General features: G+C 54.7%; 1 protein-coding gene across 1 annotated transcript; it reads right to left on the bottom strand.

The window, feature by feature from the left end:
• Window positions 1-221: 221 nt before the first annotated feature.
• On the bottom strand, window positions 222-13749 carry HEYL (hes-related family bHLH transcription factor with YRPW motif-like). Its single transcript, XM_004678834.2, has 5 exons — window positions 13659-13749; window positions 7705-7771; window positions 6682-6765; window positions 5147-5228; window positions 222-3162 (listed from the first exon to the last, which is right to left on the bottom strand). The coding sequence occupies exons 1-5, from the start codon at window positions 13736-13738 to the stop codon at window positions 2489-2491; spliced, it is 987 nt and encodes a 328-aa protein (XP_004678891.1). The 5' UTR covers window positions 13739-13749; the 3' UTR covers window positions 222-2488.
• Between the last annotated feature and the right edge of the window lie 2243 nt (window positions 13750-15992).

The raw sequence follows: 15992 nt of genomic DNA on the forward strand, positions 1-15992 counted from the left end.
TTGAGACTAGAGGTAACCTGACATGATTCGTAGGTTTCAGGCCCTCTCTGGTTGCTGTTTAGACAGAAATAGAGGTTCCAGGTAACCCTTAGACGTGAGAGCAGGGACTGGGGGAGATGATGAGCCAAACTAGGGGATAGCTGTGGACTCAGCGAGAAGTGGGCGGACTCCAGAGATCGCTAAGAAGTAGAATCTCTTGAAGGTTTCCAGAACTAAAAAAAAAAAAGCTTTATTGGCTGTCTGCGACAACCCCAGCATGGGGTGGGAGTCAGGGGCCCCAGAGAGGCCTGGGAATATAAACAAGTCCTCTACTGAGGAAACAAATACATAGAGTTACCTTCACCCCGCCCCCACCGCCCATATTTCTGGGAGGATAACCCAAGATCAACAAATATACTGAAAGTTCTGGGCCATTTCCACCTCACTCAGTGGTGTCAACAAGTTCTTTTGGAGTTGGGGACTTGAGACATGGAACTGTGCTTCCACAGCCCCCCTGTGAAAGGCCAGGGAGTGGCCCACTGCAGCTCTGACCAGTCTCTGGGAACAGCAAGCTGCCACCTGAGGCAGGTAAGAAGAGGGGGAGGGAGGAGGTGAAGGATGGGGAAGAGGAAGACGAGGAGGCGGCAGAGAAGAAGGAGGACGCAGGTTTTCTGCTCTTTTTTGAGGAAGGTGAAGCTGATCTCAGTCTCTGCAACCTCCCTCAGTCCCCCTCTCCCAGCTCCTGGGAACCCGCCAGGCGCCCTGCCCCCCTCCACCCCCCACCTTCTGTCTCCCTCAGGGGCTGTGCTGGCTGGTGACCCACTTCCTGAGGGGATGCCCTCTCTCCTCACTGCTGAGCTCCTCAGATGGTCCAGGAGGACACTGAGCAAGCTGACTCACACCGTGGAGTGAAAGAACTACTTCAGCTCTTTATGCCTCCAAGAGAGGACTTTCAAAAGAGCTTTCTGGGTCACCTAAGTGACCTCTGCTCTCTTACCCACTTCTCTGAAAGGACCCTTTTCCCCCAGGGTTTCTGCAAACTCCACCTTTGAGTTCATGAATGTGCCTCAATTCAGCCACTGGGGGTAGTTCCATCAAAGAGTTGGGGGAGAATCTCCCCAGGGGTGATATTTGAAGTATTTAACAACAGGTGTAGAATAAATGGCCAAGAACTGCCAGCCAGAAGATGTGTGGCCTTGGGATATCAGCCAGATCACAGGGTCCTGGGGGAAAACATGGTGGGGGCACCCAGGAGCCCCGTTATTTACCGATGACATTTACCACCGTAGTGTTTCTACATCTCAACAACTGGTCTGGTGACACTGGTCGAGCTGAATGCCAGTCCCAGGTCTGGCCCTCTCTTCCAGTCTCTGTGGCCCCGCTGGGAGCAGTGGCTGCCATCTGTTCCCTCTGGGGGGGGGGGGCAGAAGTGGCCCAGTTGGAGCTGGCTGATGAAATGACCTCTGAGCAGAGCCAGCTGTGTGGAATCCTGGGTGAGCAGGATCTCAGGCCCTCCACCCACTGTGTGACCTTGAAGGGCCTAGCCGCCTCTGACTGTCCTTCCTCTTGCCCCTCCTTGTAGTTATTTTTGTCTGGCCTGACAGCCCTTGGCCATTCCAGCCGTCTGTGCTCCGTGAGCTGGATGCAAACCAGGCATCCAAACGTCTGGTGCTGAATCCCCAGAGGATTCCTCTCTGGGCCCCATCATGTGGGAACGTGCCCTCACGCCATGCGCCAGCGAGGACCTCACGCCCGCGAGAGGCAGGGCGCTGGATCCTCAGACACTCAGTCCTGGCTCCCGTCTGGGGGCACTGTCGAGGCCTGGTGGTGAGGACGCCCTGTCTCTGAGCATTTATGCTGCCTGGAGACCTCCCAGCTGTGCACAGGGAGCTGTCAGTCAACTGGAGGGTGAGTGTCTGCAGCTGGGAAGGTGATGGGAGAAGGCCCTGCTGGGACTCCAGTCCCCAGACCTTGACCATCGTGGACAGTGGGCTTGCCTGGCTGCAATGGGGCCTGTGCAGCTGCAGTGGGGTTGGCCAGACAAACAGGCAGGGCCAGACACCGTTCCCAAGAGACGGCTTTGTGGCCCCTGCTCAGTTACCAGTTTTAGGGAGCAGGCAGACACTACATTCTGGTTCTAGCCCGTCTGGAGGAAAGCAGCCTGCCTCAGGTCATTGTGCTTTCAGGTTGGAGCTTTGTTCCCAGAGCTGAGATTCAGCCTGCTGCTCCACAATGGGCATGGCCCTTAGCCCTTAGGGGCTCTCCCTGGACTCATCCATCCAGGTCAGAAACCAGACCAAGCTTCTGAGATCAGCACAGCTCTGTGAGAGCTGGCTGGACAAGCAGGACAAGCAGTGAGGAGGGTTGATGGGCCAAAGGAGGAACAGGCCTCTGGTGGGTGAAGATGCCTTCGGCTAGAAGCTAGTCCAGGAAGCAGAGCAGAAAAGGCAGCGCCATTTTGAGAGCTCCTGGGAAAAGGACTCTCCTCACTCCTGGGAGGAAAACCAGCTCAGAAAGCCCCGACTTCGGTGATTTCAGAGACCCAGGAGTGGCAGCACACAGCCCCCGCTGGCCTCCCCGGTGGCCCTGGAGAAGAGGACCTAGAGGCAGGAGCCACCGCATAAGCAGGGGATCCCGCCATGCCAGGAGGTGTGGGGGAAGGAGACCGCAGGAGCGGTGCCACGTGGCTGCTCCGGGCTGCCCTGCTGCTTGAGGCCAGGGCCAAGGGCGCAGCCAGCCTCTCCAGGGGGCGGGCCCTCCGGGCTGCAGGTGCCCCTCGGCTGGGCAGCAAACTCCTCCTGGCCGGCAGGATGGCCCCAGCGGCTCTGCGCATGGGAGTGGTTCGGAAGGCCGGGATGGGGTAAGCAAGGGAGGGGACACCCGGCAGGACGGGGCCGGGCACTCTTCCGAGGATGGCAAGCTGGCTGCTTGGGGTTGACAGCCCTGGACAGCTGTGGAAGAAGGACCAGGGCCAGGCAGGGAAGGCCAGGGGACCAGCGGCTGCGGGCGAAGGTTCCATCTCTGCTGCGTAGCTGTTCAGGTGGGAGAGAAGGCGAATCCGGACTGGGTCTGCACGGCTGCCGGGCCCTTCCAGGACGCCCAGGTACCTGATGACCTCGGTGAGGCACTCCCGAAAGCCGATGCTCCGGAAGTCGACTGCCAGGGCTCGGGCATCAAAAAATCCTGCAAAGCAAAGCACGGTGAGGGCTGACCAGGGTGGGGTAAGCACCGAGCTTGGGGCCAGACTGGGTTCTGGACTGCCTCCCTCGCTCACCGTCTGTGTGGCCTTGGGCAAGTCAGCTTACCCTCTGAGCCTCCCCATCTACAAAGTAAGAATGATCCTCTCTACCTAGAATAGAGAGGGATGAGTTTTGAGGTTGAAATGAACTCATTAAACTGTAAAGTCATTATAAAATATAAGTTCATGGTAGATTCAGAGATGCAACTCTGTGAGCGAGCTAACTTGCTTTAGGTAGATGCTTGCCAGGTATGGAAGGGCTATGCCTGTGGAGGGTCAGCTTGGCAGAAGACACATGTGGAGCAGCTCCTGCCTGCTGAAAGGAAGCTGGGAGGAGGCAGCAGCCTTCAGCACTGGGAGGACTTGGGAGAAGGCAGTTCAGCGTGGCAAGGAAGCAGGTGGTCGTTGGAGGGGTGGAGCAGGTGCAAATCCAGCTTAAAAAGAATAGTGCTGCCTGATTGTGGCTCAATCTCTATGCTTCAGCTTCCGTTACTGAGAGATGGACCATCACATACTGCTGCAGCATGGGGAGGGTGGAGTGAAATGAAGCAGTCACAGAAATGCTTCATGCATGAAGTCTGCTATCGTGTATCTCACTGTGGCGGGCAACCTGGAGCGCAGGACCCCACACTGGTCCTCGGCAGGTGCCACTAGGCTGGGGATGCTCTCTTTGGTCCCCGTGGAGGGTCAGCTTGGCAGAAGACACATGTGGAGTCAGGCCTCTTGGGGGCTCTGCTTTATCGCCGGGTTCTCTGCTTTGCTGCATGAATTTGAGCTTTGCTTCACTTTCAGCATTCACTGTTCTTTTTAAACTAGCATCTGCAGAGTACTTACCAAGCACTTCATTTGCATTATCTAATTTAATTCTCTGAAAAGCCTATCATTCTTGTTTTGGAGACCAAGGGCTAGAGAAGTTAAACCACTTGTTTGAGATCATAAAGTGAGTTAGCAGTGAGGATTCCAATCCACAGCTGGTGCGCTAAGCCAGAGTCCTCTGTCTTCCTATCAGCCCTTAGGAGAAAACACCTCCTGAGGGCTCACAGATTCAAATGACGTGAGATGTCGTTCCTGCTGGGGCTCAGAGACAGACATCTGAACTGTGGGTCACCAGTTCTCCTGCATCAGGTCATCGGCATCAAGCTCCAGCCCGGCCCTCTGGCTCAGAATCTCTGGGGTGGGACTTGCTTGCTTCCCACCCCCTCGCCCCCATGACACTGCTGCAGGTCAAGGCCCAAGAAGCAGCAAGTTGGTGCTTTGTGCAGTAACTGTCCCCTTTGGGAAGAGCAAGTTAAGATCAGGACTAAGAGTCCGTGGCCCGGGTCTGTGGCACTTTTACGGATTCTGAACTGCAAGGTCACTGAAACACAACGAGGCTTCCTAGAGACAAAGTTGGAATTCGCCCAGAAGTCTTTAAAGCCACAGTCTTTAAAGTCTTGATCCGTGACTCGGAACGAGTTACATCTGTGCCCACTCTGTCCCGCAGCCCGTCTTCAGTGATGAGCGGGACGCAGCCATCCAGCCGTGCCACGGAAACGACAGCCCAGAAGGCCAGGCCAGAGGGGCATGCCAGTGAACCCGCTGTGGCTGAAGTGAACCCCCAGGCAGACCCTTCCTGCCGCCCCACTGGGGTCCCAGCGAGAATGAGCTCAGTCATGTTTCTGTTTAATGCGGCCCAGGAGGGGACTTAGGAATAGGATGCGGTAGACTGCAAGGAGGAACTTGAGGAAGAGCTGGGAAAGACAGAGACACCAGAAGTAGAGCAAATGATGCCGAAAGCCGGGCGGCAGGTGTGAGAGCGAGCTCCGCCAGAATCCGCGTTAGCCCTCTGCAGACTGTGGATTCCCTGGGGCAGGAGCCATGTCTGCTTTGCTGCTAAGCCCCCAACTATCTCTGGCAAGAACAACTCCCGAGAGAAGGGGACATAGGTACCTGTCCCACCCGTGGCGTGGAGCATTTTCAGGTGGTCCACCGTCATCTGCAGGACCTCGGCTTTCTCTAGCTTCGAGGAGCCCTGTGTGCACAGAAGACAGAGACTGAGCCCCTGTGAGCTCTGCTGCCCACCTGGCCACTCAGGTCTCCAGCACACACCGTCCCTGCCTCTCCCCCTCATTCCACCACTGTCTGCACCTGGGCTTCTCCTCGGCCACTGTGTCTGAATCGAATAGATCTTTTCAGGTCTTGTCTGGTCCATCTGACCAGGGCATTGCTGGCCATCTGCCCTGAAACCTCCCTCCCTAGTTCTCCCTGACACCATTCCTCGTGGTTCCTCGCAACCTGGTCTCTGGGTGGGGTGGACAGAGACCACCTGGCCTCACATGCTGCCCCCAGTGGGTACTGGCTTACTGTCCTCACTGCACACTCGCCATGGCAGGGCTCGTCCACTCCATGTTTCGTGCACCCCACACCAGGGAGGCCCTCCTGCCTAGCCACCACCCCCTAGGCCAGCCCTTCTGGGAATACGAGGTCAATTTGCCACACCCAACCCTAGTCCATCTCTTTACCCCCGAAGCACTTGCTCTTCCTCTATCACCTCCATCTCCTGGGAAAGTTTTCCTAGGCCTCCGGCATCACCTGGTCTCCAGGGGGAAACCCAAGGGTGAGACGCTCCATGTGGGCCCTGGAGGGCACTTCCAGGTCTAGTTCACATCTGGTTCTGTAACCAGAATATTCTCACATAAAGGAAGGCACGTGACCCACTGCCAGTGCCAGGGCAGAGGGAGAGGATCTGATTGAGTCACCTGGCTGCCCACTGTAGCTCGTCTGCCGAAGCATAGTCCCCAGTGCTCACTCCCCATACAACCTCCATGCTCAACAGCTCTGAACACATCAGTTGTTTAGAATCACACTGTTCTGGGCCCTCCCTGGTGCCTCAATGGGTTAAATCACAGCACCATGAAGCTATCACAGCCACTGCAGCATGAGTTTGATTCCTAGCCGGGGGGGTGACCCACATGGCACAGCAGACCTCGCCTGACCTGCCCACTGCTCCCCTCAGCAGTGTGTTTCAGTCCATCTGCCTGTTCTGCTCCCCATTCTGTCTCCAGTGAATCTGCTCACCCCTACGCCCCTCATCTCTGGCCTATACCCCGTTCTATATGCATAAATAATTCAACCTTTAAAAAGAGAAAAAGAATCACACTGTTCAGCATCCCAGTACTGTTCTGCTATTTACTAGCTGTGTGACCTGGCGACAGTGACTCCACCTCTCTGTGCTGCTGTGTCCTTACCAGGACCCTACCTTTCCGGATGATTTTGAGGGTTCAATTGAATGGGATGAGAGACCTGAAGGCACAGCACTTGGGAAGACGGCCTTCATTCCCTGTGCCCCAGGCCGGTACGGAAAGCAGTCAAGGCTCTCACAGCACCCCCAGAAGCTGCTACAGACCAGTAAGGGACGCCATGCGGAATGAACCCTTTGCCCCCCATGTGGTGTTTCCTCCTGCATGAGCGTTGCCCTCGCCTACCTGCTTCTCAAAGGCCGTGGGGACCAGGCGCCGCAATTCGGAGAGGCTGTTGTTGATGCGGTCCCGGCGCCGTTTCTCGATGATCTAAACAGAGACAGGCGTTACTGCGGGCTTATCAGTTTCCAATGTGCCTCGATGGACACTGACTCACATTTCCCCTCACGGTGCTTTTGTGAGGTAGATACATCTGATTCCACGGAGGAGGAGACTGAGGCTCACAGAAGGCCACCCAGCAAAGAAGGCCAAAACTAGGAGGAGAACCCAGAAGTCTCATGTGGGTCTGCAGGAGTGATGCTTAAAACATTTAACCACCGGTTAAAACCCAGCAGAGCACCAACCGCTCAGAGGAGAGGCAGCAGTCCCTGGGGAGGCCCTCTCCACCACAGTGACCCCTTTAGATGCTAACTTGACGGAGGCCTGAGGCACTGGGCACGCTCTATCCAGCTGCAAAAGCCTCTCATTTGCACTGTCGCAATCCTCCCTACGACACTGGTAGCAGAACAGGAGAGCAGGGCAGAAATGACCCTCTTTTACAGATGAAGAAAATGGGGGTGGGTGGGACCTCACGGTTAGTGAGGGTTAGCTCTGCCAGATCCCAGGTATCTGGCTCCCAGTGCATCCTGGGGGGAGAGTAGGGTTGGGGTAAGATGGTCAAGAGCAAAGGTGGGGGGCCTTCTATCCCCTCGTCCATTCTCAGCACACTGAGAAGAAATGAAACTTCTGGGCTTCCCTTCAAGGAAAGGCTGGCATAAATAATTGTGTGTCAGGTTTGTTCTGAGTATATTACATTAATCCACTTCATCTTCAAAACAACCCTTTGAGGTAGGCACTATCATTATTTCAGTTACAAGGATGAGAAGCTGAGGCACAGAATAGTTAAGCACCTTACCCAAAGTTACCCACCCTCTAGCTACGGCAGAGTCTGGATTTGAACCTAGCATATTGGCAGCTTGGCTGGGAGGGGGGAGTTCTCTGGCTGGGTGGTAACCTTTGTCTGGCAGCTCTGCTGAGAGAGACACTCACCCCTCTCCGTTTTTTCCTGGCTTGCATCTGGGAGGGGCTGGGAGTGGACGGCGGCCTGGCCATCTGGCTGGAGAGGAAAAGAAAGACTGACTTTTCAGAGCTGAGGGACCATCTCCCTGACCCCCGCTGACCTTGGAGCCCAGCCATAGGCCAACACAGCCCACTTCTGAGTGGGCCAGGAAGACATACAGTGGGGGACTTTATGTCTCCCCCTCTCCCGGGGGACCCACTTCTCCCCAGGCCAAGTAGTCCCCTGCGCTCAGTTTTCCACCGAGAGTCTCAAGGTCGCTGGAGAACACTTGTAAGGCAGCCTTGGGGGGCCTGGCTCTTGGCCTCTCCAGTGCCCCTGCTCCCCATGAACAGCCCGGCTGGCCGCCGCGGGGCTGGCGTCGGGGAACCGCGGCCGGGCTCCTGCAACCCGATCCGGTCCCCTGATCCCCGGGGTGGGGCGGGCGAGGGCACGGGCCGCCGGCGGCGGGGCCGGGCCGGCGGGTTGGGTTTCAGAGAGAGCCGCTGGGAACGAGCGTGGAAAGAGCAGATGCCGCCGCTTCCCACGGGCCGGGCGCGCCGGCCGCCGGCCCTCCGCCCGCGCTGCAGCTGCCGCCTCCTCCCACGCAGCGCGGCCGGGGCGAGGGGGAGGCGGCGTCTGGGTCACAGGCCCCTCGCGCACTGGGGGACTGGGCCTTGTGGTCCCCGAAGCCCCAGCCCTGCGGCACATCGGGCGCCCTCGCCGACCCGAGCAACGCAGTGCTGCTCACACCACCGCCCCGCCAAGTGCCCGCCGGGAAGGGGCTCAGACCTCCTCTGGCTTTCCACGCCCAGACGCTGACTGAAACCATCCCCAGACCGCGCACCTTCTTAACGGTTTGCCGCTTCAGAAGCTGTCTTCCAGGGGTGTGAGGATTGCTGGCTGCGCGAAGGACCTTTCATTTGGTCAACTCCCTGGGGCACCAGGGGTCTGGGACTGCACTGGGCTGGCAGCCAGGTCCCAGCCCTCCAGAGACCCGGCTCCTCAGGGGACACATCACTTCAGCAAATAACTTTACACAGGCGACTTTACATTTTCCTGAATAATGCAAAATGCCACCTCTGAGCAGGAACCCATGAGCTTGCCTCCGCCTGGCACCTGCTTCTCTTCCCCTGGGTTTCCACCTCCTGAAGGACCCTATCTCTCATCTCTGCAAGGCCAGTTCTCTGATTCCTCCTGTGTCCTCACCCCACCTCCTGAAAACCTGCCAGTTCTGTGTCTAGAAACCAACTCACATCTGTCCTCTTAACCTGCCCTGCCATTCTCAGGACCAAGCTTCATGGTCTTTCACCTGGACCACAGCAAGAGACTATTTTGGGGTCTCTTTGCCCCCTAACAAGCCTATTTGCCCATACAAATCTGATCTTGTCAGCCATTCTCTTAAAACTCCTCAGTGACTTCCCAATGCTTTTGGGATCAAAGCCACCATCTTTCCAGGTGGTTCAGCTGGCCCCTGTCACCTCCCAAACTCAAGCCTTTTGTGCTGTGTGCACCAGCCTGTGAATGCTTTCCTTCCTGGACTTGTACATACTGTTCCCCTAGCCTAGAACTCTCTGGCCTCCACTTTCCCTCACCCCCAACCCCCAGCCCTTTATCTTATAACGTCTACCAGCTTTCAGATCACAACTCAAATGTTACCCTCTTAAAGGAGTCTTTCCCCAAATCCCACCCCCACCAGGTAACTCCTGTTCTACACTGCCCTAGAATGCTGCATGCACTTCCACCTTGCATTTATGCCCTTTTGGGGCTTTATACTTACATGCAGTTGTTTGATTAAAGTCTGCCTAAGACTACGAACTATGTTTCATTCACGATGATAGCCCGTGCTCAGCATGTGCTTGGAACATGGCACTGTTCGTGGCTGAGCAACTTCCTCCTGCCCTCGTCTTTGCCATGGAACTGTGGGCCAGAGACAAGCACCATGAAATCCACATTGCAGGCCTCTGCAGAAGGGGCACCACATCAGTGGCTCCCAGGAGGGCCCTAGCCCATGTGACCGCCCTCTTGGCACAGAGGTTGGATCATTTCCATCAATTGCTCAGAGACAGAAGGTTGCAGGAGAGACCCGGTCAACACTTGTGAATTTCTACTGCTACACCCTTGGCATTGTCCATCCACATCTGGAAAAGATGATTTCCCATCTAACATCTGGACAAGAAGGGCTGATAAGAGGCCTATGAACGTTCCTGGAAAGGACGGCTCAGTAGCGAGGTCTGGAGTTCAGATGGCCAGATCCTGAGATTTGTGGGATAGCTTGTTTGTAGAGCTTCACTCAGGACGAGCCCCAAGAACCACGGTACACTAAGACACGCCTCCTCCCTCACCTGCCCCTGGGGGCTGGATAAGGCACCTCTAGGGGTGTTGGGTTAGCTCTTGGTCAGTTCTGCTCTGCCGTATCCATCTCCTCCCACTCCCATATCTCCTGGGCAAACCTCAACTCACAGTTTTTTTGGCATGACTCTTCCTATTTACCCTCCCTGAGCTTCACAAAGGTTCCATTTTACAGATGGGAAAGCTGAGTCTCAAGAGCTAATGCCGTTTGTCCAGCCTATGCAGCTGCTAAGGAACAAAGCCAGTATGGGAATCCATGTCTTCTGGCTCCAAATTCTCATTGTTTTCCCTCCTAATTCCAATTTCCTGTCTGTCTGAATAGCCCTCCAATCCCTTATCCTTAAGGCTCCCAAGAGCTCAGCCAGAACTTGCTTCCAGGCTGTGCTCTAGCCCTGACAGTGGGAGGAGGTGTGGGAACCTTTTGTCTGAGAGTCTGAAAATAGGGCAGATTTTCATAGAATTGGGGAAGATATGTTGACCACCAAGAGCTGTTCTGTGGTCTCGAGTGGTCCCTAGCCAGACTCCTGTGGTCTCTTGAGGGTAAGCCAGCTTTTTAGCTCATCTGGCTGCCAATCCTGACTACCTTTGACACTCACCCTCAGTTGCCTCTTGGGATCGCCGTAATAGGGCATCCCACAAAGGCAGAATCACAGTGTCCCCAATGAAGGGACCTCAGAGAGTACTCAGCCTGCTTGTAAAATAAGTAAATTCAGAGAAAGGACAGGATCTGCTCTGGGTCACACAGCAGATTAGGGGCAAGTTCAGAACTCGAGCCAAGTACTGGCCTGTACTCCAGTGCTCTTCCCAGCACACCCGTAAATTCATCACCCCATTATGTATACCTCATAGCCAGTACTTTCTGTTCTGGACAGCACTTCCACATTTACTTTCTCATTCATTGCACAATAACCCTGCGGGTTAAGTATTGTGGGGCCCATTTCCCTTTTAGGAAAAATAATCATATGATAAATGGAATGACAGAGACACCAAGAGTTAAGAACCTGCCCAATAAATCCAGTCTTCAGGCTTCTAGTCATTTCATCAGACCACTCTGCTTCCTGATCAGGCACCCTCCAGCTGAGTGGTGACCCCTTAGAGAGCAACATTCACTAGGAGTTACCTGTGGCACAGCAGGGAGCTATATCTTCAGGTACATCACCTCATTAAAACCTCACTCAGGGAGATATTTGCACCCCATTTTGTATGGGGGAAAACTGAGGTTCAGAAACAGGTACAGTCACTTGCCTGAGTTAATGGAGGTAAGCGCTAAACCTCAGGACTATCTGACTTCAAAGGCACCATGTGGCCACAGACCCTAATCCGGTAAGACATGTGACAGGTGCTCATTACATGTTTGCAGAGGGGGTGGACAGAGGTTTCTGGTCTCGTTTGGGACCCAGCATGTGTCAGAGGGCTGAGCTCAGACAGGAGCTCTGTGGGTGAGTCCCACAGACAGAGCAGGACACCCCCACCAGGCAGATGCCTCGGGTGATGGTGGAAGGCACCCTGCTCTTCACTCTCACATCTCAAGTTGGGGAGGGGGGTGCTTCATAGCCCGCCTCTGACCCCGGGCAGGCTGCTGTCTTGCTCCTGTGGCCCTTGTCACTGTTTATCTGGTTTTCTTTGTACAAGAAGCTCTTCTTCTCTGAGAGTTCCCCGAGGGCAGAGGCCAAGCAGGATATATCTGGGCCCCCCAACACAGCCCGGGGTCTGGGCCACAGCAGGCATCGTTCAGCGCTCCCTGAATTGGAGCATTGATGTCTGCCTGGGGGAGGGTGCTTTGGTGAGTGCTACAAAGAGGGGTCTATAAGGCAGCCACTGCCAGATGTCCAGCTGCTTTCTCTCCTCCGAGGGGGTCTGCTTCTCCAAGACACTAGGCAGTTTCTAAAAATGTCCCTCCAACTCTGGTTTAAAGGACAAAGTGCTATATAGGGAAAACTGCCCACGGAGCCTCTATGTCGGGACCCAGGCATCATCACCTTCAAGAAGCCCCCTCTGCTCGGGTGTCCTCACAGCCCGCACGGGCTTTGTGCGACCCAGCATGTCACTGACAAAGCAGCAAGTTCTTGGAGGACAGAAGCCCCGTAGGATCAGCCCAGTGTTCTGGCGTCAGCTTTGTGCCTCTGACTCTTGAAGACCCTATGACACTGAGTTTGAGATCACACTCTATACCCTTAACCTCATTCCACATGGTGCTGAAACTTTCCTCTGCTTCTAGCAGACAGAGACCCACAATTGCTTCTCTAAATAGCAGTTCCTGCTAAGCAAATTAAAAAGGCTAATAAGTTGCATAGGAAATTGTGTTATACACACCAAAACTTACTGTACAGGACGCAAGGAAACTATCTATTGCCATATTGTCTCCTATTATAAGCTATAAATAATTGGAAGCTGGTGGCATTTTTGTGGTTTCTGAATGAAGAAGGATTCCCTGGTCTCAGAAAACTAGGGATGACTGAAATGATGAAATATCTTCAAAAGCATCCTAAGAATGAACTAAACCCCTCTTCCAAATTTAATCTGGAGTGTTAGGTTTGGATGAGCCAAGATCAGATGGCCCTCCCTTTCCCAACCCCTTTCCTTTATTTTACTGATGAAGAAACAGACTAAGAAAGAAAAGCAAAGACCCAGGATCATGCGGAGAATTAGTAGCAGATTCAGGGCTGGGACCCATGCCTGCAGATCCCCAGTCAGTCCCTGATGCTCTTTCAGGGTTCTGGGTATCACATGTTTGGGTGCCTGACACTAAATGTTTTTTGCTTAAGTCCTGTTCTAAACCCTTGGCGTGCATTAACTCAATCGATTCTCCCAATGATCCTATGAGGTTGTCTTATTATTTGCACCCATTTTACAGATGAACAAACAGAAACTTAGATTGTTCATAGAATGAAGAAGTAGCAGTACAGCATAAATGCAGTTTGTTCTACAGGTATGCGAAAGGTCTGAATATATACGAAGACACTGGCAGCAAGAGGTGCAGCAGGAAGAGCACTGGAATCTGAGTCTAAGTCCTTGCACTGATCACAGGCAACGCAGTTATTATTTTCTTCAATTTCAAAAATCTGAATTCTAAAGTCGAGGGAATTTGCTCGAGGGAAAGGAGATTTTCTTCTTTGGAAGCCTTTTGTGCATTAATATGAAAAGTGCACCCGAGCAAGGGTAAAATTGGGAAAGTATGCTCATCCTGCAGAGTCAGCAAATTCCGGAGGGGGGTGGGGGGTGGTACCGACAGTCTGTGAGAGCTTCCTAAGAGCTTTAGGGAAAACTCCTCGCCAGTAGGCCCACCTGGGCACTTGGACAGAAAGATGATCGCCAACTGGACGTCAGACTCGCGAGCAGAACTCTTCCTCCATGCCAGCATCCTGAGCCCCAAATTGCGCAGAACGCGCAGGACCCCAGGCTCTGGTGGGTGGAACGGCACACCCAGCACACACTGCCTCCTTCCCCCCACACACCTGCGGGCTGTTGCCCACACCCGCGTCTCCCGAGGCCGCACCCGAGGTCTGGCGCCCAACTCCTGAGCCTGTCCCGGCGCTCAGGCCCCCACCCACTCGGCTCGCCCTCGGCGCGCGCATCTCTCCTTCTCGGCCCTTACCTCAGCTCACTCTCCCGGCCCACGTCGATGGGTCCGTCGGATTCGCTGTCGGAGCAGCTGGGTTCCCTGGGCCGCTTCATGGCGAGCTCCGGCTGCCGGCTCTCAGCCCAAGGGTGCGGGCTCCCAGCCGGGAAGTCGAGCCCCGCCCCGGCCCCGCCTCGGCCCCGCCCCGGGGGCGCCGCCGCCGCCCTTTCCCAGGGCCCTTACTGCGCCGCAGCCCCGGGCGCCCCGGCGCCCCCTCGCCCCCGCGGTGACGCGCAGACCTAGCCGTGGGAAGGCCCCGGGCGGTCACCGCCCCCACCGACGGCTGGGAGGTCGGGCTCCGCTCCGCCGCTGCGCCCTGGGTGGCCTTGGGCAGGTGCCTTGGAGGCCCCCGGGGAAGACAAAGGTCCCCGTCTGTCCCTGGTTCGCTGCGGCGCTGCCCAACTGGGGAGTTGCCGCTCTGCCATGCCCCAGCCTCCCCCAGAGCTGTGCAGCTGGGCCTCCGGGTGACAGCAGATACGTCTGGTTTGGTGATGGTGGTAGGGTGGCTGTGATCTGATCTGCTGCGAGAATCAGCAGCTTCTGTCATGGAGGTCCAGAGCAAGTGGGATTTGGGTTGGGGGAGGCTGAGACCTGCCAGGCTGGGCTGTCCCCCCCCAACGGGTCTGCTGAAGGTGTGACCTCACCACCTGAGCAGGATGGCTCCTACCAAGGTCCCTGAGGACATGACTTAACAGTGGTGGTAGAATCAGCTCCAGTTCAACAGAGGCAGTGCTGTTCTGGGAGGCCAAGAACACTAAGAAAGGGTGACTTCCTGAAGTCTGAGGACCTCAAAAGAGGTTGAGGGTGCTAGGGAGAGGCACCCTCCACTCTCCTTTCCACACTCCTCAAACTAAACTGTTCAGTCAATGGGAGCTCCAGTTACCCTGCCTCTGGAGGGAGGCTCAGAATTCTTGGGGAGTCACTGGCAGAGTGGGCCAGTATCTGGAGAAGCCCTCGGGGTCAAAAGCAAGGAAGGTAGGCGTCAGGGGCAGGAGGGGCCAGGGACAGTGGCCTTGCCGTGGTGGGTCAGACACTAGAGGAGACTTCCCTTTTGGTCCACCCAACAGGACACAGAGGAAAAATGGGGTGAACGGCCCTTTCATCCCCTGTAAGACCTGCCCGGGGACCCTTAATTATGGTGGTGGAGAAGAACATTCCTATGTCCCCTTCCACACACAACCACAGACACTTGCTGCTTACACACACACACACACACTCACACTCACACACACACTGGAACACCACTGGCATGGGCAGTCAGGACCCGCAACATGTGTTTTCTCAGGAGGCCCTGGTGGTCACCCCAGCTAAACCTAAGGACTCTTTCTACCAAAGCCGTCAGCACTCACTTCTGTGAGCACATATACGCAGGGTCAGGTCTCAGCCAACATCAAAGTTGCATGATCTACGTACTATACAGTCCCTGAAGGCAGGAGTCAACCATGCGTCCCAGGTATCTGTGTAACGATGGGCGGGCAAGGACTGAGCAGATTCGCAGAGGGAGTCACAGGCTCCTTTGTGGGCAATTTGTGTTAGATGCTGTGGGCCATCAAATTGGTGCAGAGTGAAATAGGAGATCTGGAACTCAGAAAAGAGGGCTAAGCTGGATGTCATTAAAAAGTCCATTTGGAAGTCATTTCGTAATAGGTGGCATTTAAAACTCTGGGAGTCCATGGGTTATCCAGAGAGAAAGCATGAATGGAGGCAAGGAGGAGGGGCCTAGCTAAATAGATAACACCTGGTAAGCACAAATTATTAACACCTGAAGCTCTTTTATAATACAGTGTAAACTCGTTTAGTTCTTGACAACTCTATCAAGTACTAATGTTATTATCATCGCCACTTTACGAATGAAAACCAGAAGCAAGGAGAGGTGGAGTAACTCTAGCTAAGGTGAGCAGGTAGTCAGTGGAAGGATCAGAATTCAAAAAGGCAACTGGATACCAGCGCAGCCACCAGGCTTTATTACCTAATATGTGTCACTGAAATATTAGGCGATAGTGTCTGGTGCCAATCTTGGCACTCTGCCCTCGCCCAGCAGCCGCAGGACACACGTAGCCACTATGCACCTGAAGTGTGTCTGATCCGAATGGTCACGTGTGCTGTGTCATACACTCGAGAATTCAAAGGGAGAAAGAAAGTCAAACACTTACATGTTGAAATGCTATTTTACATACGTGGATGAAATAAAACATGTTATTAGAATTAATGTCACTCCTTTTCTTTTTAGTTGAAAAGATGGCTACTAGAAAGTTTTTAATTGTGTTTGCAGTTTGTGTTATATTTCTGTTGGACAGTGTTAATCTAGGG

Source organism: Condylura cristata, unplaced genomic scaffold (assembly GCF_000260355.1).
Source record: "Condylura cristata isolate star-nosed mole 26May11 unplaced genomic scaffold, ConCri1.0 scaffold00008, whole genome shotgun sequence".
NCBI lineage: Eukaryota > Metazoa > Chordata > Mammalia > Eulipotyphla > Talpidae > Condylura > Condylura cristata.

Excerpts from the sequence above, each read along its gene's own strand:
- HEYL (XM_004678834.2), bottom strand. The coding sequence starts at position 13,738 with ATGAAGCGGCCCAGGGAACCCAGCTGCTCCGACAGCGAATCCGACGGA. Across the intron at positions 7,772-13,658 it reads GGCCGGGAGAGTGAGCTGAG|CCAGATGGCCAGGCCGCCGT; the intron begins GTAAGGGCCGAG and ends TTTCCTCTCCAG. Across the intron at positions 5,229-6,681 it reads CCACGGCCTTTGAGAAGCAG|GGCTCCTCGAAGCTAGAGAA; the intron begins GTAGGCGAGGGC and ends CTGTGCACACAG.